Below are 23,859 nucleotides of genomic sequence, written 5' to 3'. Positions count from 1 at the left end.
AATCAAAATCGATAATTAATATCCTGCAAACTGTATGTTTTCTTATACATACAAATCTTCATTAATACCAGATTTGACAAATCACTTGGCTGTCAGAGAGCGGTGACTGACTGGGACAACCTACCGTGATCGTGGAAATTATTAACTTGCGGTCCTCGTGTCTAATTTGATTGGATGGTTTAGTTGGGCGTGCGGCAATTGGATTATATACTTCTCTCTTATTGGCTGAGAAGCCTGGCATTCAGTGTAGAGCGCGTCCTCTTCTCTAAAAGGTAGTCTGAGTGGAGAAAGTAATGAAGATGGAAGGAGGTGATGTTGTTGAATTATTGAGGAGATTTATGGAGTAGCGAAGTGATAGCCGTTTACTCGTCCTAGCGGAACGACGGAGGACGGTGATAGCAGGAAGCTGATAGATAGCATGCCAGTAAGTAAACAGCAACTTCCTCAGTTTGCCTAGAGTCGCCCCTTAGCTGAGCCAGCTAACTAGCTAATCTGTAAGCAACCGTAGTGACAGCTCGAAGTCATTCAGCAAGGCGATATAGAGAGAGTGTGACGGCTTGGGATTAATTTTAGGTCTCTCCCTCATACGGGCTAAAAAATGCTCTGAAGAGAACGGCGGGAGAAAGCTAATGTATTTTTTCCATTGAGCTAACAGTTCACCGGGACAGAAATTCTCGGGTTTTTTTTGTTTTTTTAAACAGAAGGTGTATAACCAGTGTTGAGGGTGTGAGACTAGCTGGTTAGCAGCGCCCAGGAACAGGTAGGATCCTACTTAAATCAACTAAATAATATGATATGACACAGCAGGCGGGGGGGCTTTCCAACTTATCATAGTAACGACATATTCTTTGCTACCATTTTGCTTCTGTCCCATCAGTCGTGGAGGCAGACTTTGTACCTGTCTTTATCCTGTTTGGTAACAGCTGTGTGCAGGTGTGTGCACTTGTTATTCCTCAGGTGATTTGTGTTCGTGACAGGGGAAGAGAAACCACCACAGACGGGCATATTGGATAATGCGTTGTTGGGATTTTTCTAATAGCTGTCATGTGATGCAGCTTTTCTCCACACCACTCATCCTGTTCTGGGGCTTCCTGTATAGGGGGGCTGGTGTGAAGCCACAGAGCCTTGCGAGTACATGCTCTCAGAAGTTTAAAGCTGCTTGTTTTACTTCTCTGTGACCTTCGCAAAAAAGGCTTCTGCTGTTGTGGCAGGTTTTTGTTTTAGCGTTTAATTCATTGTTGTCCTTTGCTTACCGTGTGTGTGTGTGTGTGTGTGTGTGTGTGTGTTTACCTTTGACCTTAGGCGGAGGCTGTGCCTAGGGTTTGTTGGTTGGGTGCCCTGTCAGTGTAATGTCATTTGGGTGGGTCTGTGTGTGTGTGTGTGTGCGCGCGCAGACACAAGTTTAGGTTTGTTAATGTGTGGCATCCATGGCTGCAAGTGTTTTAGGGCTCTTAATGCTTTTTGACAATGAAGCACAGCAGGTCATGGAGCAGAAAGATCGTGCAGGCTCTGCTGTCATCTGGCATCATGGACAGTCGTTCGTGCCAGAGGGCTCATGAAATTTCCTGGCAATTTGAGCGGTGAAAACTGTTGCAGTCTCTTCCATTTTTTTTTATTCTGTATCTTTTGCACACACAGGCATGGCATGGGTTAAGCTGTATTTTGTACTTATAAATGCCATTATATGTAGCACTTTAACTCCACAAGAAACCTTGAAAATCAAGCTAATTGTATGCAGGAGGCTACAAGTGAGTTGCCTAACTGTAACAGGATGAGCTGAAACAAAGCATGTGGTGGGGAAAGAAAAGGAAGTGTTAAAAATGGAAGGAAAAACAAAACCCTTATTTTAATCACTTGCTGCAGGAGGATGGAGAATTGGAGGGGCAAGATGAGGGATACATCACTAGCTTAGAGGCAAGAGAGGAGAGCGTAGGCTGCTATAAGAGGATTCCTCGGTGTTGGGTCTCTCTCTCTGTCTCTCTCAACAGTGAAAACCACACGCAAACCACAGACTCTGTTGTCATTTCTACTTAGCTACCGGCAGTCCTCAGCTATATGTTTGCACGGATGAAAGAAAATAGAAGCAGAAAAACAGACCCCCGCCTATCCCCTTTCCCCCAAAGCTACATGAAACCTCCTATTGAAGAAGACTTTAGGGGGAGAGCAAGGTGGGAGTCAGTGATGCAACAGAGTTAAGGTAGTCCAAATAAAGAAGATGCCAACAGACAGTGTAAAAGAGAAGTGATATAAACTGAAGAGAGATGTCAAAATAAAATGTTAAAGTCTTCTGAATGGTGTAAATTACTCTTAGCGGGAGGTGGGGTCAAACTGTGAGCTCTGGGCGTGATGGAGGCTCTTTCGTCTTCCCCTTTTTTGACCACAGTTGCACAACCCTGCCTTTAACTTTGCTTTTACAAACCACAGTGTAGATTACAGTAGTTCCTTAATAACTTCTGTTTCTGTTCAGGTTAAACAGTCTTGTTTTTTAGTTCCTCTTTTTGATACTAGTTGCTTAGTATAACAGTTAAAGTGTATCTGAAGTCAGGTGTGGGTAATTTGCTACTGTAGGTTTTATTTTACTTTATTACATTCATTTTTATAGTTGTCTTTCATTCCTTTAGCTTTTCTTCCTTGGTGTAGCAGTGTAAATAGGATTCTCACTGTTTTACTAAGCAGCAGTTTCTGTAACTAAACCCTGTACCACAGGAAAAAGCAGCTGGGGCAGCTCAGTCACTCTTAAAACCAGCCGCTTCGTCATTCTCTTTTCTTCTCCCTTCCATTTAAACGTCCACTCCCATTGGCCTAAACAACTTCCTCCAAAAAAAAAAAAAGAAGAAAAAAAAGGAGGTTCCGATTCCGAAGTATGTGTGTAATGGGAAATGATGTAATCAACAGGCAGATATGTATACACGTGTGTGGGTGTCAGCCTAATTCATTCTCACACTTGGACATGCTTCATCTCTCACCCTCTCTGCTCCAGCTCTCCCAGACACGTGTGTGTGTGTGTGTGTGTGTGTGTGTGTGTGTGTTCCTTTTCTTTTAAATGTGGCTTTTGTATGAAACCATGTGAAGGAAATACTGGGCTATTGCATGTCTGCCTCAGGTGTTGTGCATCAACGCTGTAAGATCATCAAGCTCACAGCAAGGATTAGAAATGTAAACTCAAAGCCTTTGTTTTGAAAGAAGTCCTTGGAAGGAGGAGTCACAAATAAGCTCATTTAGACTGGCAGCCCAGTGTGTGTTCGTGTGTGTGTTTGTTAGTTCAAGACAGTAGTGTAGGTGTAAAAATCACAGGGAATGAGCTGTCAACTTCTGCTAGCTCACAGGAACAGGTTTTGTCAAACCAGACTTTGAATGAACACACTTGCACAGGCACACTTGTACAATCCATGACACATCCTCTGCTGCTTTCTGCCATGTAGCTGGCTCTGTCAGCTTTTTGCATTTCTATGGTTAAACTACTTAACATGTAGGATATTCCTTGAGCTCGTCTAGGTCACAGGGACGTAGCTGTGTATGTATGTGTGACAGTATCATTCCTTATCTCATGTGTTTCTCAGAGGCTGAGAGGTTGCCAGGGGCAACAAACATCGACCCCTGATGAAATCTCTGCTTTTATAACCCCCACCAAGGAAGTTTGGCAGTTGGCATGACTGAGTAAAATCTAGCTGTTTCTTATGAAGCTTAGTGAGAAAACTTTCACTGGGTATATTATTTTTAGTTAGTCAGTTTGCAAATAATCCATTGCTGTGCCCCCACATTTCCATGTGAGAAAGTATTGTAATGTTGTAATGAGCATTGTTGTCACAGAGTAATATTTTAAATTACTAATGTTAGATCAGAGGTGTCTGCTCTCTGAATGTGCTTCTAGTGCAACCTGGTGTCGCACTTCTCTTGAGTTATCCACCCCTTGAGATTTCTTTCATACCAAATCACAGATATCACTATCCCGCTTTTAATTTAGTCATTGATTTCTGCTCTATTTATCTTCCTGGACTGCCCATCTGCAACTCTTCTCCCTTTATCTCACATCTACTTCTTTAGCACATCATCGATTTGTTGCTGTTGCTTGTCAAGCCTGCTCTGCCGCCTTATCTTTGACGCTGGTTTATTCATGTGTTTACTGGTCAGCGTGATTGAGTTGCACAGAGAAAACTCATCAGCTATTGCATCATTTTTGTTCAAGGGTGCTCCCTCCAGTTTGTATTGATTTCTGTCTTGATTAGGGAGCCTGTAATGACACAGAGACCACTAACAAGTTAGCCAGACCTAGATGGAAGGTAAACACCTGCTTAATGACATAATTATGCTCAATAGTGTACTCCCAAGACAATTACATTTCTATTTTCCTCCACCAGATGATTGAGTCTGCCTGCAGTTTGTCAATAGAGGCTAGAAGTCTTTGAAACAGGTTATTATTTGCTGTGTGCATCTCTGTCTCTTGTGGTTTTAACGTAGTTTCAGATTGCGTTATCATTATATCTGTGCGTGTGCGTCGCTATAGCATAGTATTATATGTTGCTTTGTGTGGCGGAGGTGTGGTCCCGGGCGCGGCTGCAGGGGAGGAGTGGTGCAGTGAGCTCAACGGGGCGGTGCTGGAGATGCCGGTGAGAACAGCTGATGGCGATTTGGACTGATGGTTTTTTCCTTCCCTTTTTATAGTGAGACGGAGAGGAGTGGAGGGAGAGGGAAATCAGCTGGGACCGACAGCTGTCAGACTGTGTTCAGTCATAACCCAGGGAAAACTATAAATAAATGTGGAATCTGGTGATAAAGACCTGTGTGTGTGTGTGTGTGTGTGTACCTGTATGTAGTGCATTTCACACTTTGCAATATTATATCGATAAAGGGACATCAAATATCAATATTTTATAAAATAAATAAAATTACTCTAAGAATGCCCATCTCATGCCAACCATCCTGAGATAACATTAGCCAAGCAAAGTTGCATTAAGTCAGCTCAGCTGAAAAGCCAACACACTTTACTTGACAAAGCTACCTCTAATTCAGAGCAAGGTAATAGCTCAGTCACATGAGCAAAAGATAAGATGGCAACCTCTTTGCATCTAGAAAAACAATCTTGTCTTTGTTTTTGTTTTTCCCTATATTCTCTGACCTGTTGCAGTTTGTGTTGAGTAAACGGTTACCCAGAGCTTATGAGCGTTTCACATCCACTACCACTTATGATCGCAAGTAGGGCAGGGCAATATGGCCAAAAATATTTATCATTATATATATTTGAAAATTTGTGATAATGATATAATTAATGCAAGACAAAATACTTTACAACTCCACAACTTTATTAGTGCAAAAAAAAAAACCCATTAATTTATTTTCACTTAAACAAGCAGCTGTTTTTATGTGCATTAAAGCTGTATAAAAATGTAACGGTACAAATGCAAATTCCTTGCTGACAGTTTAACCAAAAGGCATACATATCTTTCGGACCATAAGGTGCACGGGATTATAAGGCGCATTAAGCAAAATAAAGCAGTCAGATAAGTCTAACTTTACTCAACTCATTCTTCTTGCTTCCTCCATTTCTGTACCATTGACTCATTAATGCTGAATTCTCTCACAGCTGCTCTCTTCCCATGTTCTACTGCGTGACTGATAGCCTTGTATTTAAAATCGGCTTCATACGCATGTCTCTTGAAATGTGCAATTCACTTGTATTTTTATTTTTATACATACATATTTCTGTAACTTCTGTCGGTGCTGTGTTTTTTTTGGAACCGAATTTCCCAGAGGAACCCACCCGAGGGATTAATAAAGTCTTATCTTATCTAACAGGTGCCATTTTGGAGTCCTTATACACATACAATCCGGTTATATTATGTTGAAGCGCAGTACGTATTACTCTGTGAGGCTCTTGACTACGGTAGCCGTAATGCTCCGACAATCCATCAAGCGGTGCAGCTTTGTAGCTTACCAAAGTTGTACTAAAACATTTTTTGACAGATTTCTGAGCGCTGTGTACCACACAAAATCGGTTTGAGGTCAGTAAGCAAAACAGAATTCATACATAAAGCCCACCAGATTATAAGGTGCACTGTCAATTTTTGAGAAAATTAAAGGCTTTTAAGAGTGCCTTATAGTCTGAAAAATACAGTAATAACGACAGTCCACTTGCATGTTCTACAAAAAAAAAAGTGCTTTGGTGGCTATCTGACGGACAAAAACCAAACCAGTTCCACATATCTGAAGTTGCACGTTTTTACAAACCAATTCTGGTTCATCCGTTTCATTCACTGATCCGCGTTTTCACTTCTCATTCTCTGTAGCCACTATGCTTTTTCCACCATGTGCGTACCAAAACAAAAGCACTGTGCATGTGCATTTTACCCATATTCTATCGTGATATTTCATTTTCTTGTCATTGTAGCTTGGCTGATAAGAGGCAACCTTTCTGCAAACAGTTGCTGTCTGACTTGGATTGACTAAAATCACTCTCAGAGAGATTGTTTGTTTAAGGTTTGAAAATAATTGCTGTCTAATGTATAAATGCAGATGGATATCCAACATGTTGTCATTAGTCTGAATGAGTCTTTGTTAGTGAGCACAACTCGAAGGGACTTGACGCAACAGGCTGTCAGCTGGTTGCATTCTGATTGTATTCCTATAGAACATTAAGGTTGTTGAGCGCAAATGTAATCGTTAAATATCAATGTCTGCCTATGCAGACAGCAACATATGTCTGATTTCTGATGATTTATCATAATTAATTGTTACATTATCAGAGAAATTGCATGTAATTGCCATCTTGACCCCATTTATTTGCATGATGATATCAGATTGATTTAGTGAAATGTTGGTATTCCTGACAATCTCATTATATCGTGATAAATATTTTTGGTCATATCGCCCTGCTCTACTGATAGGTCAGTACTGTAGATTTCTGGATCACTGTTATAAAATGGCAAGAAATAATAAGCCATGTTGTGAACATGACCCATGTTCACGTTTGCACATGAAGATGAGAGAAGCACAGGGAGGATTTTAAAGCACAGGGTTTTTTAAAAAAAACAACAAAAAAAAAAAACAAAGGGAGCTTGAAAAGGCCTTTCATATACAGTTTATGAAATAACTGAATTAAAAGCCTGTCACGTCTTCATCACACTGGTTAAATGACACAGACGCAACAGAAAAATGGTGATCAACAAGGCCGATATCAGCTGATGCCAATGTTCACCTGGCGCGTCCATGAATCCTTGGTATGCTGATCCTATCTTGAACTACTTGAGTCATAAAGTTGAAAAGATTAACAATGTATGACTGATGTGTCATTTGACTGGAAAAAAAATCGACCTGGGTGTTGATTTGAACATGTTATTCATTCATGGTTTTTTTTTTTTCCAGCCTCCTGTTTTGTAACAGTTTCTGTCACATGTTTCTGTGAAGGCTACTTGTAAGTTGAGCTGGCTACTTCCTTATTTGGCTCTTTGGAAATTATAAATGGCCTCTGTTCTCCATTTCTAACTGGTTATTAGACATATTTATTGATGTGGTTTCAATGACAAGAATAATCTGCATATTAAGGGTGGTCTGACTTCTTCTTCTTAGTATTACTTAATTGCGTGTATCCTTCAATGTTGAGCTGATTTGACTCTTAACCCTTTTCCATTGTCTCTACATTATTATTCTTTCTGTGTATCTTGTTACTGGCCATGCATCAAACTTTGTCACTGCAGGTTCTTCCTGCTGCTGGGATTGAAGGCAGATATATCACATAGATAGGCGGCAAGGCTGGCAGCTGGTGATTGTAGCTTTCACGTGTCTTTTTCTGGAGCCATATGATGCAGATGACATGCCCCAGACGCCAGTGTGGGCACAGTAGTTGGGTTAAAAGTGATTCTGTAGGAGGAGGAAGAAGTCCTCTGACAAGTCTGACTCATCCTCAGTCTAATCACACTCTTTATTTTGTTACTCAAGTTAGTCTGCCATTAAACAGCATATGCTGGCTGTCCTCGTTGTCCTCATCAGTGTTAAAGAGCAGAACAACAGGCTACCACAAAGGACTAATTTCTGTAAATGGAGGCTATTCTGCGTTATAATCCTTCCACATTTTATGAGTCACTGGCTCCCCTCCCCCCTCGTCATTCCTGTCATTGGTGGAGTCCATAAATAGACACCTGGCTGTCATGAAGGGACCAAGCACTGAAGTAATACAAAAAGAAGCATTTGAATGGATGAAAAAGGCATCTGGAGGCAGAGAGGATGAGGAAAGAGAAATGATGTGTGGGAGGATAAGTGGATGGGTAAAAGAGGGACAGGGAAAGGAAGGCACAAAAATCAAATAGCATAAAATGGTAATTTAAAAAAAAAAATAGTTATTTGTGCTTCTTGGGAGATTTTCTGATTAATCTGTCCAGTAATCTATAGAATGTGGGTTTTGTATTTATTTTAAAGAGCATTTCCTTTAACAGAATATGTTGCGTAATGTTACCTTTCAAAGCCAGCCTTCTACCTGAGGTGAAAGTAAAGACATTTTTAATAACCGCTTGTGTATCTTTTCATCTAAGAAGTGAAACATTGGAGTAGTGTTAAATTGAAAATATGCCATCTTCCCTGCACCAAATCTTAGCACATTTTTCTGTGTGACGGGTATGAGCATAAAAGGACTCTTTCCTTCCCTGTTTTTCTTTTTCCTCAGCCTCTTTCACCAGACATACCAAACATGGAATTTGAGTCTGCATTCAGCAGTCAATTTAGCCTTGTACTTGCAGTCTCAGAGTGCGCACACAACGCAGGCACCATTCACTGAAAACACAGGATTCATCAGAGAGGCACAGAGGTGGTATCTGGCCTGCCATGGTCTTACAGTGATAGTCACACTGTAGATTTGGTTAAGGGGTCGTCAACATGTACATATGTGTTGCTCCAGTGATACAAAAAAATGTGACATTTAAGAAGTAAATATTTAAAAATGTGATTTATGCAGATGCCTCTAAAGAGGATGGTGTTAGGCAGACTCTCACTATTGGTTCATTAGGAAACTGCTGCAGGGATTTCCATCACATTAATGGTCATTGTTAAAATTGATTTTTTCCTTCCCACTGTCACCAAGTGCTTGCTCAATGGGGCTATCTCATTGTTGGGGCTTCCTCTGTTATTGGAGGGTCTTGAAGCAACTGACTGTTGAATTGAAGTCCATGACTTTTCACTTACAAAGCCCTACAGATATATCAGCGAATATTATGTATTTGTTGATAATAGGGCATCAGCATTTAGAACAGCCAATAAATGAAAATTCAAAGTAAAGAAGACACATGTAATTAACAATGTTTTGAGTGCTTATGTTGAATAGTTTGTCCACCAAAGGGCATTCGGTGACTTCCCTGTTTGGCAGCACACGTTTGGAATGCCACAAACCTGCTGATCTGAACAGAGTTGGGCAGAGGCTAGACAAATTTGTGACAATAAAATAAGTTTATTTTTTAAACTTCATTCTCATGTTTTTGTTTTTTTTTCACACAGACTCTTAAATAGCAGCACATAACAAATGTATATATGGTTCATGTGTAAAGAGGAAAAAATATCTGCTGATTTAACAAATTTTTAATTGGCAGATATTGATTTTAGTCTTCTATTAGTCAGGGTCTAATTGCATAGACTGTGCAGGATGGGTTTAGTGTGTGTGTGTGTGTGTGTGTGTGTGTGTGTGTGTGTGTGTGTGAACAATGATGCCAGTGATTTAAAAAAAAAAAAGATCTAATTTATAGTAAAACTAACAATTAACCAGTTCCTACTGTATAAGCGTGCACTTTCCTCAGCTTCTCAGTCGGATCCATCCCTTGGTTGTAATATACAGTTTGAATACACCACAATGCTAATTACGAAACTGGTCAACTTAACAAGTCACAACAAGACTTTAAATGGGTGACATCATGAAGACAACAGCCAGCTTTGATGTGAAGTGTATGTTCCCATAGCTGTTAGCGTGGCTGCAGTCTTGTTGATATAAAAGCAAAGTTGTTACATTTGTAAAATGTCTTGTTTACGCAAGACGATTAAGAGCTTATAGTTTTAGGCTCAAGTCTTCTGATTCCCAAAGTGGTGATGGAGTTTTGTGACTTTATTTATATAAAAAGTGAATTAAAACTGGTAATAGGATGTAGTTAGTTTGTGACAGTTCTCATTACTCTGACCTAAATTTACTTCTCTTGTATTGAAGCTTCTGTCTTTTGCATATGATTAGGTAGAGTGAAGATTTAAGATTGGATGGGCCCCATGGGATTTTCTGGTCTTTAAGTGGGCTGCAGTACTCTTGATTTTGGGGGTGGTTGTACTAAACTATTAATAGAACAACACAATCGGACTCACATGTACCTATGGAAGCATTAACATCTAGCATTCATAGTTAAATAGAGGTGTTTCTCCATAGAGAAAATACATACATACATACATACATACATACATACATACATACACAAATATACTGATGTAGATATGATCCTTAAGGAGTCTTATACACTTTTTGTTTTGTTTTTTTAAATTAAACTTAATTAAAATTTGTGAAATTGAGTGAACAAATACTACTGCGTTTTAATTACACCCAAACTGCAGTAGATTTAGAATTGTGGTTAAACTGTCTTTTTAATTTTTCTACAAGTTTCTGCAAGTGACTGCAGGGCATATAGGATGAAAAGGCAACAAATAGGAGTGTGCAGTAGGAGCCATCTGATACTGTTTCTCAACAAAGTGAGAATTAAAATGACAACAAAGGAGGCAATAAGTGAAGAAAGAAAAGGGTGCCATTGGAGTTTCAATAGAAAAGAAGCCACATGCATGGCGTACAGGGTGCTCAGAGAGTGTGAATACTGTGATGGACTGGAACCGATATTAAAAATAACAAACAGGAATGGAGGAAGCAGAGATTTCATTGCATCATGAAAATGTCAGCTGAAGTAGGAGAGGAGCCTCTCCGTCTGTCTGTTTATGGACATATAAACTGTAGCGCCTGTTCAGTATCTGCGCCTGTTCAGTATCTGCATTCAGCCGTGCCATATTTCTTATTCTCGTCAGTGCTTGAAAAGAGAAGCCAGCCAGGTTTCTCTGTGTGGGTGATTTATGATTTTTATTTATTTATTTTTTTCGATTTGTAAGCCTAAGTTGAGAAGGCGGCGCCTGCAGAGGTGTGCGTCTGGAGAGCAGTGAGCGGGAAGGAGAGACTTGCTGTTTGATGTGTAACAGAATTTTTTTTTTTTTTTTTTTTTTTTTTTTCTGAAAGTTACCAAAAATAAAAAAGAAGGCTGATAGATGTAGTGGAGCTTTGTTCAAGTGTGGACTGTTTGTATGTGTTCTGTATATTTGCGGTCATAAATGTTAACATTTATTATGCAGAGTGTATGTTTTTGTTTGTTTTGTTTTAATCAGGGTTTCCTTTTTCTTTTTCCTTTTTATTTTATTTTATTTTTTTAGGTAGAGGTAACTCCACTGCAGATGAAGGAACATGTTGGCTATGGACCAAGGAGTGGTGGAGGACTGGCTGTCAGAATTTAAGGTAAAGCTTCATTTTCTGTATGAAAGTGTTTGTTTAGGCAGGGAAAAAAATACTAAAAAAGCCATTTACCTGTGATCTGTATGCAGTACATACTCTGCTTCTTATTATTGACAGGATTTATTTCACACATAAACAAACACACTTTGAAGTGCTTCGCTACCAGAAAATTGCACGCTCCTACTCAAATATGAGCATTTGCTGTTAGGTGACCGGTACTAGAGCTGCGGCTTAGTGACGAATATTAATGAAGGAGCAGATGAGATTTTTTTTTTTTTCTCCTGTGTGAATGTGTGAGGACCAATCTGCTGTCATGTCTGTAAAGTTGACCTCCTAATATAACCAGCTCAGTGTGACAGACAGTGATTGTGGTTAAAGAAGCTGTCAGGGTCTCTGCAGGATTTCACTGCTATTAAAACGTCATTTCAGAAGCAGCAAAACCAGACTATCAGTCTGCTTTGCTGCTAAATGGCAGATTTTATTAATAAAAAAAAAAAAGGATTGAGATAGAGAGATAGATATATATAGAGAGATATAGCAAATCAGTGTAAATAATATGAATTTGTGTTTGTCTTTTCAGTGTTTGCTTTTCAAACTGAAATGCTGTAAGACCTAAATGTGTAGCATGTTAAACTTCAGCTGGTTACATATGTGTTTCAGACCCTTCCTGACAGTGCCGTCTCCACCTATGCTGCCTCACTAAAAGACAAAGGTGCCCTGGTCCCTGCACTCTACAAGGTCATCAGAGAGAACTACAGTGACGTATGTAGATATAAATCTTTTATTAACTTGAAAATTAGATTGTAAAAGTCTGACCACCCAACCTTTAACCAGTACTTAGTATTTAGTCATGTGTTCAGTCCGACCATTTACCTGCTTTGTTTTTGTTATTGTTATATTTTTGCTCAGGCTTGATAATCTTGTGTTTATGGATGTGTCAGATTTGCAAACACACTGCGTTCCTCAAGCAGTGCTGTGTTTATACCCTGATCTTACCGTTGAACCGTAGATGCTAGTTGCAAAATTTGTTGCAAATGAGTTGGCAGTTCTTGTCTCGTGATTTTTACTTTGTTTTTTATTTTAAATGTTGTGGCCTAATTGTATGCCATGTGTTTTTTTTCTCTTTTGGATATGTGTCCCATGCAGTTACTAGAGCCAGTGTGTCACCAGTTGTTTGAGTTTTACCGGAGCGGTGAGCCGCAGCTGCAGCGTTTCACGCTACAGTTCCTGCCAGAGCTCCTGTGGAGCCTCCTGTCCGTCAGCGCAGCCAGAGACCCCCACACCTCCGGCTGCATCGAGGCCCTGCTGCTAGGCATTTACAACCTGGTGAGGGAGAGGGTGAAGCACTTGTAGCAGTTGTTTTCTAGTTGCAGCGATGAAGCTCACGGGTGATCGGTTTTATTTATTTTTTTACTAGAGGCGAGCTGCTCTGGTTGACGGCAATAAAATGTATCTAGTGTTTTAAGTGCACAGTAAGGAAAAACACTAGAAAAGTCCTTGATCCTTACCAAGTGGAAATTATCATGCAATTTGCCAACAAAGAGGACTTAACTGCTCAACTATTTCAGGGATCTGCGTCATGAGTTTTGAAAGATTACTTTCTGCCCTTTCTGCCTTGTTAGACAGCCGTGACAGGAAATACGGGGGAGGAGTGGTGGAAACAGTGACTTTGCACATATACACTGATGGACAACATCCTTGCAAATGCCTTTTTTCATTTGCAGATAGATGGGAGCATTAGAAGTGATTAAAGTTTGAGTTGTATTTCATCCTTTTCAGCTCCGAGTGATCTATCAGCAAAGTCCACTGTCTCCTCACTTCCTCTCTGAATACCAGAATAGGTCAGCTGTCACTCAGCGTACTGGCTGGTTCCCATTAATCTGTTTGACATTAACATGCACATAGAGGGGCACCAAAACCCCGCGGTTTGTGCCTGTGTGAGCACGCATGCATACATATGAGTGCACACCAACAAAGTGTCAGTAGGGAAATGAGACCCTCAGGTTTATACACAGCCACCCACACATGGCGGATGACTGTGCTCGAAGAGATCAGCACACACTCTTTAGAGGTTTGAGGGCAGACGCAGATGGAAAAAGGGCTTTTTTATTTTTGCTTTCGCCCACATAAGTTTTCCCTCTTCCTGTCTTTCTCTTTCACAGGAAATAGTTGATAAGGATGGACAGAGTAAGGTGTTATCTTTTACCGTCCCTTCCCTCTCCAAACCCTCAGTTTACCATGAGGTGAGTGTGTCCTTCATTCAAAGTTGTGCCACGGTTGTTTCTGCAGAAATGTACTTACATAAACTGTATCCACCTCTAGCCTTCAACTATTGGCTCCATGGCCCTTACCGAAGGAGCTCTAGCTAACCATGGGCTGAGCAGAGTGGTGTACAGCGGGCCTCACCTCCAGAGAGAAACCTTCACAGCACAGAACAGGTAAGACAGTCATGTTGGTTTTAAAATGTGCTTTACCTGTAGCAGGATGTCAGTCTGTTCGTTTTCAAAGTGGCAGCAAACACCAGCTAATTAACAAAATAAGAATGCACATAAAAGAAGATGGAAAATCTGATCAAAAAAGGTACTTTTACTTATTCATTTGTGAATGCATGCTTTGTATTATAGCCTAAAAAGGACATATTACCTTTAATAACAAACTGGCTAAAACAGATTCATGATGACTTGTGTACTGATGGGGAATTAAGCTGCTGCCATGGTTTTTTTTATTTTAGGGTAGCTTCAGCTGTGGCCTGTGGCAGTTGTCTCTGCCTTGTTACATTTAAACTTGTTATATTGCCATTAGGGTTTCTTAAATTATACTAACTGAGATGAAAGACTGGCGGCCATGTTGGCCTGAACTGAACGTCCTCTGCCTTAACCATTTTTAATTTTGAGTCAGTTTAACAAATCGCTTGTTTTCCAGTTGGAGAATTCTTATTAGACAAAAAAGTGGTGCATTTAAAGATCCCACAGAAATATTTTGAATGTTTTGGTTCTTGTTATCCTAATCCTATCATATCCTGTACAGATGGAATTTCAGGTTTTAAGATTTTGGTGTGTCTTACGTAACGTGCCATTTCAAGGGTTTGTTTGTGTTATTGAGATTTGAGGTGCTGACCTTCCTCCTGCTTTGCTACAACGCCGCTCTCAGCTACATGTCCTCCACCTCCCTGCAGTCCCTCTGCCAGCTCAGCTCCAGGTAAAATATATACACATAAACACACACATGCCCACGAGCATTAGCATTTGTAGCATTTGTGGGTCACTACAGCTGGGTCAGACGCACACAAACTGCTTTCCAACTTTATAGCTTGCGTTGCTGAAGTTCTAGGTAATATTTTATGGAGGCAACTTACAAACACACACACCCACACACGCATGCGCGCACACACAACCGCACACGCGCGCACACACATACACACACACACACGTTTGCAAGTTGCTGCTTATCTGATCCTCTTATAGACTTTGCTGCCAGAGAGAGCCAAGATATCGCTATTTGGCAAAGAGCTGCAGTGTACACACATCCCAGCTCAGTAATCTGAGCATTGGTCTGCTGAGCTAAAGAGAAGTCATCGGCCTCGATTTCTGCCTAACTGTTTGCTGTGTTAGCAGCGCTGTACAATGCATAAAGCTTCTAATATACAGGTGTTACCTCATGCTTTTTGACTCCTCTGAAGCTTGTTAGATGCATGGTGTGTGGGGGTGTGGCTGTGGTTTAACTTAGAATCTTGCTTGGTGAGTTTCACATCAGCTCAGCTCACCACACAGTTAAGTAAATGGCTTTAAAGGTGCTGCAGCTAAGTGGCCCACTGGAGTGGTTTCTCTGCTTCCGTTCTTACTCATCTAAGCCTCTCTAATGTGTTTTTATTGGTTATGTACCAGGGTGTGTATTTGTGGTTACCCACGGCAACAGATGCGGCGGTACAAAGGCATTAACGCACGGCTCACAGTTACATCAGAGTTCCTGGTTCAGCTCATCACAGGGATCCACTACGCCTTGTGAGTACAAACGCACACGCCAGCACACAGTGAAAGTTCTCATGGCGTCACAATGTCAAAGTTCAAGTTGCGTTGTTAAAAAGATTCCACAGAGACTGGGTACAGGAAGCTCCTGATACTCGTTAAGATAATTAGTGCAGACAGTTTATGTTCCAAGCTTACATTTTATAAGTGATGTGAAAACGTAATTACAATCTTTTCTGTTGTCTCAGCTAATTTCTTTAAATTGTACTTATTTCAGCATGTCAGATTAAAATAAAAATGATAATAACAATAATCCCTTAATCTGTTTTAGACTAACAAACTGTGTGTGTGTGTGTGTGCGCGCATGTGTGCGCACATTTCTGCCCCTGTGTAGGTGTAATGGTGAAGTTGACCTGGGATCCAAAGCACTGGATGACGTTCTGTATCGAGCCCAGCTAGAGTTGTTCCCCGAAGCCCTGTTGGTGGGTGCAATGATATTTTTCTGCCACTATCACACCTCCTCTAAGTGTGTCTCTGTGTCTTTAAGTGTAAGAGAGAGGGGAGAGCATGTGATGGTTGTGCACATGCTGGCTTCTGGTTTTGTTTCATGCACGGCACAGTATACGGCATTGTCTTGGTGTGTGTGTGTGTGTCAGTCAGAGTGCAAGCAGAGTGTAATCCCACGAGATTATTTACATGCTTTCCACTCTGCTCCGTTAAGCTATAATCCTTGCGGCCCAGAGAGTAGAGGATTGAACCCGCACTTACAGTATTACTACACAGTTCAAGGTGTGCTCCTTCACAACAATCAAAACAAACAGCATTTACACTCATATTAGTAACAGTGGTGATGGTTTATTTTATTTTTTTCCCGTGTAAAGGAGTTGCACATGTGATACTGTGGAAAGTTTAAAATGTCAATTTTGTGTTGTCGGTTTCTGTGTTGCAAGTGGAATACACCAGGTGGCTGCTAGCTTAGCGTGACGTGGTGGCGTGTCCCTCATGAGACCAGTGTGCCGAAGCCTCACAGACAAAAGACATGTTGTGTTGTGATTATGAGTCTTTCTGCCGTGTGTTACGTGCTCGACTGTTAGGAGATTATTAGTGCAAGTGCCCCGTGAGGAGCACTAGGAACAAAGATTATTGTATAAAGACTTGTGAAATCCATTTCAGTGTGAAACACAAGGCTTTGTTTTCCTTCTTTTTATTTTGCTTCTTCCGTTACTTAATTCCTGCATGTCTACTATGTGCAAGTGAAATTATTGATGAGATGTTGTTGGATTAGCCACTTGACAGAACATCAGCGTGTACTTCATGTCCATCCTGTGCTTGGTTGATGGGGTCAGTTTTCTAATGTAGTTGAAGCAGGGATGCTCTGACATAATGTCTGAATATCATATGTTGGCTGATATTGGTCATCAGGAGCAGAGCTTCTCCTGTTTCACATCAGGTTTTTGTTGGCTAAGTGAAATACTTAAAACTGATTTTTTATTATTATTATTATTATTATTATTATTATTATGTTAAGTAGAATACGTTAGTATCAACATCAGCTATCAGCCCAATTGAAGGCTCAGTGTGTGTACATCCTAAGTTGTGCTTGCTATACATTAGTACTGTTTTATTTTTTTGGTTGTTTTTTATGTTTTTTTTTTTTGTGCCCAATAAGAAAAAAACAGAAATGGAAATGAAAGTAGAAACTTTCTGTAATTTTTGGAGCTGTAAAATAGCATACACCTGTAATATCGACAGCTTTGTAACTTAGCTTAAAAACTCAAAATTTGGCAGTGCACAGTAAATCCTCGGCACTTGATCTTGCATAAAAACATAATTATAGTAAACACTTTTAAAATGGTAAAAATTCTGCTTATGTTATTTTTGCACTAATGCAAATTCACACTAGCTTTCGATAACAGTTAGTTGTAGTAAAGCTGCTTCAGCAGAGTTTTATGCCACCTGAGCCTGAATGCAACACGAGACTGCTGTATTCTTCCATCAGTTTCAGTTCACTTCATACTAAGATTAGTGTGTGTAAAGATGTTGGGGCATAAACTTTTTTTTTTTTTTTTTTTTTTTTTTTTAATAAAAAAAAAATGTCTGAATACAGCTGGTGTGAAGTGTAACAGGTGTCTGACTAATGGTTAACCATGACCTGGGACATAAATTTACCATTGCCTTCATAAACCATAACTGTCTTTAAACCCAGAAATTTTAAACATTACCTAAAAAATAAAACTTGAACTTTGAAACGTAAAAGAGCAAACATAGACAACAGGCTGTAGTTTGTCTATGAACTTTATTACATTGTTAGATGATTGTGATAATATAACGACATCTGCTGTGCAGCTAAGGAAGCTTTCTGGCAGAATTGGAATCAATTGAACTATAATTAAATTTAAATTAAAAACTATAATAAAATTATTGGTTTTTGGGTTATTTTTCCATCTTGATGGGTGCATAATTTCAGTGTGGCCTTCATCTGTGTGCTGGCTTGTTGAACTATGCACTCAGTCATCAGAACTTTGAGAACCCCCATGATCTAAGGCTCAATGTCTTTCTCCTAAAATGTGTTACAGAGTAATAGACTGAACTGTGAAGCAGTAAATGTGTGATTCTTGTTATCTCCAGGTGGGTAACGCCATTAAGTCATCACTGCACAGTGCAGCACTGAAAAGCAACAATAAGGAGGGTGCGCGGAGTATTCAGGTGGAGATCACACCTACCTCCTCGAGGATCTCCCGCAACGCTGTTACCTCCCTCTCGATCAGGGGACACCGCTGGAAGAGACATGGTGAGACGCATACACAGGCCTAACGCAAACTTACCAAACAAGAGTTCCTACACGCTTCTCTCATGTTTTAAAAAGAAAAAGGTAAAACCAACAAATGAATTTAACACCAAAGGAGAGAGCAAGAGGTTTAGATCTCATCATGCGCTTTCCCCTTTTTCACTGTGTGACAGTCGACGTGTTGTTGTCATCCCTCATGGAGCCCCTCAAGATCATAGATTGCCCATCCTCAGCTTTCTAACTAGTGCCGTCCCTCTCCGTCTTAGAATCTGCTCATTGAAAACCACCGCTTCCTGTCTGATTTCTGAGAATACTCTTGAGATGCTGGCAGCACAGGGACAGAACAGCCTGCCAGGCAGACAGATTCAGCATGCCACATAAATCAGATCAGACAGAGTGCAGATAGTGTGTTTTTAAAGTAGGATACTGGTGGAAAATGTGTGTGTGCTTATCTTTTGTGCAGTTTCAGCCTTGTGCCGAAGACTTTTATTAATATTATAATGACCACAGAACAAATGAATCAGACTTCCATTACCCTCTAGAGTAAATGATGGCAGCCTCTTTGTGGTGCAGAACTAGGAGAGGGCTGTTCTCTTTTCCCAGTGTAGCTACGTCTGGGTAAATTACAGCCTTGAGCTAGTTTAATAAGTAGGTTTCACATTGAGTCTAACGCCTGCTTTTTCTGTCACAGATCGTACTTTTGTGAGTTTATATATAAAGCTTTTGTTATGAGCAGATGATGGAGGAAAACAGTATTAAGTATTCATTTATTTGCGAGGATGCACAGTGATCTATGAACAGTATTATTTCATTTAAGTGCTGTGTTCGTATTCACTCCCATTTAGCATGTACGTTGACCATGTGTTATGTTCTGATCACTATGATTTGTTTTTTATTTTTATTTTTCTGCCATTACATTGATTACCTGTTTGTCTCTGTGTTTTTTCTGTTGTGTCTGTGATTTTTTTTTTTTTTTTTTTTGTTTTTCATGTACCTCTGCATGAAATGTGCATGTGCGTGCGTGTGTCTATATGTTTGTGTATTGTTTCACTACCCCGTCCATGCACCCACCCACCAGCGGAGAACCAGGAGGTGTGTGTAGACGGTGAAGCTGCGGTGGGGGGCGTGGCCATCCCAGAGATCAATGTAACGGGCGTGAGCGGTGATCGAATGCCCAACGGGGACTCCTTGCGGCCACGCCCCGATGGCCGTTCCCCGACAGACGGCGACATGATGGGTGCCACCTCTGAGGTCAGCATGGACCCCCGAGGTCATGACTCCAGCATACGCCTGGAGGTCAGGAGGCAGAAGTCTGTGAGGCGAATGGTGGAGAATGAGGGTTCTGGGTCAGCCTCCACAGGGAGGAACCAGTACTAAGGTCCTACCCCTCCTTCCCCTTGCCCCACTCATGGGGTAACCTAGGTAACCAATTGTGGGGGTGTGGTCTAAAAAAGCTGCATGATCTCTCTTTTTTTTTTTTTTCTTTCCCCCCCTTTGTACCTGTTTGCGTTGGGTTCTACCCTCCTCTCACTGTGCTGCTCCTCTCATCTGTCTATTAAGCATCATTCATTTTTACTCTCTCCTTTGTGGCTAAAGCTTCTTCATAAAGATCTCCTGCTGGAATTTCTAAAGGGCAAATGAATTATTTAAGATGCCACTGAATAACAGATCAATAACCTAATAAAAAATGCATTAAAGTCAAAGGAATGACATGTGCTTATGATGAGCGAGTTGATGACATTAAAAGCAGAGCATTAATCAGAGAGGGGAATAGTAACGGTGTTAAAATGAGACTTTCCTGATCAGTGAAGGTCACCCCAAAAGCCTATACTCACTGATAAGTCATGATGACCTTGAATAAAAAGACCTAGATATCTTTGTTAGCATATCGAGGAAACTCCTGTGTTTTCGCCACAGTTATCAGAGACCTTCTTGGTCTGTTTGCCTCGACACATTACCCCAGGTTGCACCTGGTCACAGATTACTTCCTTCTGACTGGTAGGTAGGAACTGAGAAACGATACGTTGGTCTTGAATTATGTGCTTTCGCCATGTTTAAATTTAGAATCCAGTGAGTGCATATTTGTTTTGAAGAGGTTAAATCTGAGCACGAAAGACTGTAAGTGTAACAAGACCTGCTTATCTGTTTTTCAGCTGTTCTGGTGTTTGTGTTACAGTGGTAGCATCAGATTAGAAATGTGTTTGTGAATGTGAAGGTGGTTGGAAGCTCACACACAGTTGTGGATGCATGAATTCAAGAAAACAGGAAAAGTTTTCTTGTGTATTTAGAGTTAGTGAAGAGAGAAAAAATATTTAGGGTGTGCCTTGGTTTGCTTCCCTTACTTTCCCTTCATGGTCTTTCATAGGCTTTGCTCTTAGATGCTGTCCTTTCCTGCTTTTGGGATCAAACATGCACTCCTCTGCCACTAAATTACTGACTGTTGTCTCACAGAGCTGCTGGGTCTCTTAACCTGTGTACTGTACCTGGACTTACTGTTTCTGGTCAGGTGGTGAAAGATTGCAGTGTGAGGTCGCCACCTGCTGGACAGTGATAGACCTCCTCTGTCATCCAGCAGCATGATATTGTGCAAAATTCAAACACAAGCCTCTAAAGGATTGATTGGATTAGACTGGATGACAGATGAGATTCTTCACTTTTGACACGTGTGCCGTTTTCTCATGTTTCTCTTGTTTCATCTCCCCCTGTCTATCTCACAGACGCAGTGGATCTGGGTTCCCCGGATGAGCTGATGGATATTTCGGAGGTGGATGAAGGGGTTTGGCCAGGTGGCGCGGGGCCTGACATGACCCCACCCACCATCACTATCAGCAACAGTGTCACAACATTGAACCTGGGGGCCAAAGCCATGAAGAAGTGTCGGCTTGGCGGGCGGACCAGCAAGGACAAGGAGGCGGGCCCTCTAATGCCGGGCCGGGCCGCCAGCGAGAACGCAGAGCTGTCTGTTAAGCGGCTAACGCTCACTTCCAGCCAATCGGTGCCCAAAGCGGGAGCCCTCACCAGCCTGACGCGCACCGCCAGCGCCGTTTTCTCACGCTCCTTTGAGCACGTGGCCAGCGGCAATGCCCCTCCCTCAAGCAACCACACCGCCTCTGAAGCCGGCCGCTACTCCTGCAGCCTGCAGGAGGAAGGCTTGGCGTACTTGAGTCCAGCGCCAAATCACACACAGCGCTCCCCCAGCATTAGCGTTCATCTCGGCTCTGACCTTTGAACTCAAGTGTGACTCTTGACTCATCTCTGATCCTGTGACCCCATACCTGTGACCTGGAACTCCAAGCCATGCTAACTGCAGTTGACTGCAAAAGAAACACTCCAGCTGTTTCCCCCTTGTCACTCCATTTTTTTTATTTTATCCCCCCCCAGTGTCTTTAACTCTCTGTGCTGTGAAATGCCGAGCGCAGTCAGAGGCGTCGAGGACGCCGCTTCCAGCTTTGTCTGACTTTTAGCAGTGCGCTCATGACCTGGACATAACTGTGGTCGTAAACGAGCGTGCTTAAAATTCAAAATCACTAAGAAACTATGTGGAAAAGTACTTCAAAAGTGATCTAATCTGTATTTGTTGCCCTCTGCATGGCTTTTCCATACATCCATCCTTACCGCCCAGGTTTGTTAAAGGGCACGTGTTGAGTGCGCGAGCATGTTTGTGAGTGAGTGTGTGTGCGTTGACTTTATCTGTACGTACAACTGTTTTTAGATAAAAAGGCTGCTGATTGATGAAGTGAAATAGTTGATTCTCCTAGTTGGAACACTGTTTCTACTACTTTTATAAAAAATAATAATGATGATGATAATAATGGATCCCTTCCCATAGCAATACAAAACTGTTCTATTCAGTGTTTTTTATATTTTGGGCTGTTTACTGAATCTTCCTTCTGTTGGCACTTATCAGAAGTTATGCCTGTGCTTTATTCTTCCTAAAGAGAAACAAAAAACCTACAACTAAAACATTAAAAATCAACCAGTATCATTAAGAATCTGGTCTTTATGTTTACAATCACACAGTATTCTCATTAAAGATGGAGAAGCAATATTACCCCTGCCCCACCAACCCCCCCATCCCCCTCGCTCCTTCCTGAACTGCTGTGTATTTGATGGCAAAAATTTAAAACGAAGACAAAGAGGATTTGGGTTTTTAATGGATGATGGCTGTGTGTGTGATTTAAGTATTAAATTTTGCACATGGAAGAACAAATGAGTTGTGTTTTTCAGCGCTGGTATTTTCTTATTCATGAGAAAGTTTTGACTCTCAAACATTGTCTTTCCCTGTAAGAGAAAAATGCTTTGTTGCTCTTTTTTTTAAAGGTTCCAAAGTGATTAAAGAATTTGGTACTTCACAGTAAAGTTCCGCTGACTCGACCTTAACTGTGGAAGATCGTCTGAAGCAACAGGGCATCTTTCCCGTCCTGTGATCCACTCACCATTCCACCTGTTTGTAGTGCTTTAGTGACGTGTTTCTTGTGCCTCCTCTTGTCGTTCATCACTGCACAAGACATGGTGATATTCTCTTGTACCAGCAAACAAATAAAAACTCCAACCATCAGCTAATTTTGATGTCTTAAATCAAGCGTTCATGCTGCTCGACCCCCAAGCAAACTTGTAGTCTGTTGTCTGTATACTAGAGCTGTGTGTCTATAGCGTGGTGGGACAATAATCATGTTTTTCTGTGTGTGGTTTAACAGAATGTGAACGGGTAAGCTGTTGTTGTACATCATACTGTTGTACTCAAGACCGGTTAAATTGGCCTTTCTACGTCTGAAAATAACTCACTGCTACAACTTCTGGGAATAAAGTGTTTCTATATTTCACTTTTCTGCTCTTGTGTTTGTTTTTTCTGCTCGTCACTAAACATCACACTAATAAAGTCACCTGAAACCCTTTCAAGTTTTTATATAAAGCATGCACATACAGGACTGTGACAAGTCTGGAGTCACCCCTCATTTCTTATTTATAAAGTGATCTTGAGCAGTAGCTCTCTAGCCATGCAGGGAGAAGACATGCTGAGGTACACAAGAACTGGACTGAAAATCAGTAGATACTGATGACCCCAAACACACTGCCAGTGTAGTGGAAATATACCTGAATAGAAAAAGACACAACACAATGCTGCCAGTGATGGATTACTAAAGCAGTGTGGGATCATTTTGACAGTGAGCAGAACAAAATGTAGCCAACATCTGGAGAAGAGCTTTGAATGTTCTTCAAGAATCCTTAAGACTACTTAAAGAAAGGACAAGTAAGCTTGCCTCCGAGTGTCTAGGCTGTGTTGAAGAATAAAGGATAAAGGTCCTAGTACAAGATATTGACTTTCAAGCTCTGTGTTTGCCTGCCTTACTGTATTTCAATGTGTCTTTAGGATTTTGTGCATCTGTCAATAAATAACTGCTCCCATTTTTTTTCTAGCAAAACTGCTCCATAGGTACAGTATATAAGTTTAAACCATGTGTGTGATGTGATTTGCTTTCTGCTGATCTTTATGGTTGTCTACATCCACAGTGGAGAAGAACATTGCTCCAAACTATTGACTCTGGCAGGGCCTAATGTTAGTTAAACGGTCTTATCGACTTAATAAAGTTTTGGCTTTAATTAAA

At 41.0% G+C, this 23,859-nt stretch overlaps 1 protein-coding gene across 4 annotated transcripts; it reads left to right on the top strand.

The window, feature by feature from the left end:
• Positions 1 to 248: 248 nt before the first annotated feature.
• On the top strand, positions 249 to 23,076 carry hycc1 (hyccin PI4KA lipid kinase complex subunit 1). Of its 4 annotated transcripts, XM_084919425.1 has the most exons (12): positions 249 to 424; positions 11,422 to 11,503; positions 12,161 to 12,262; positions 12,647 to 12,826; positions 13,663 to 13,743; positions 13,823 to 13,938; positions 14,603 to 14,698; positions 15,385 to 15,501; positions 15,860 to 15,947; positions 18,094 to 18,256; positions 19,332 to 19,675; positions 20,971 to 21,084. In XM_084919425.1, exons 2-11 carry the CDS (start codon positions 11,453 to 11,455, stop codon positions 19,628 to 19,630), a joined length of 1,293 nt encoding a protein of 430 aa, XP_084775551.1. In that variant the 5' UTR covers positions 249 to 424; positions 11,422 to 11,452; the 3' UTR covers positions 19,631 to 19,675; positions 20,971 to 21,084. The 4 variants fall into 4 exon arrangements, with proteins under 4 accessions (XP_084775551.1, XP_084775548.1, XP_084775549.1 ...); XM_084919422.1 differs by lacking the exon at positions 19,332 to 19,675 and having other exon boundaries at positions 250 to 424; positions 20,971 to 23,076; XM_084919423.1 differs by lacking the exons at positions 249 to 424; positions 19,332 to 19,675 and adding an exon at positions 464 to 760 and having other exon boundaries at positions 20,971 to 23,076.
• Positions 23,077 to 23,859: the final 783 nt, after the last annotated feature.

Source organism: Perissodus microlepis, chromosome 22 (assembly GCF_051167445.1).
Source record: "Perissodus microlepis isolate ML-2025 ecotype Zambia chromosome 22, ASM5116744v1, whole genome shotgun sequence".
NCBI lineage: Eukaryota > Metazoa > Chordata > Actinopteri > Cichliformes > Cichlidae > Perissodus > Perissodus microlepis.
The sequence above is the reverse complement of the archived record's forward strand: the minus strand, read 5'-3'. Positions and strand labels throughout refer to the sequence as shown.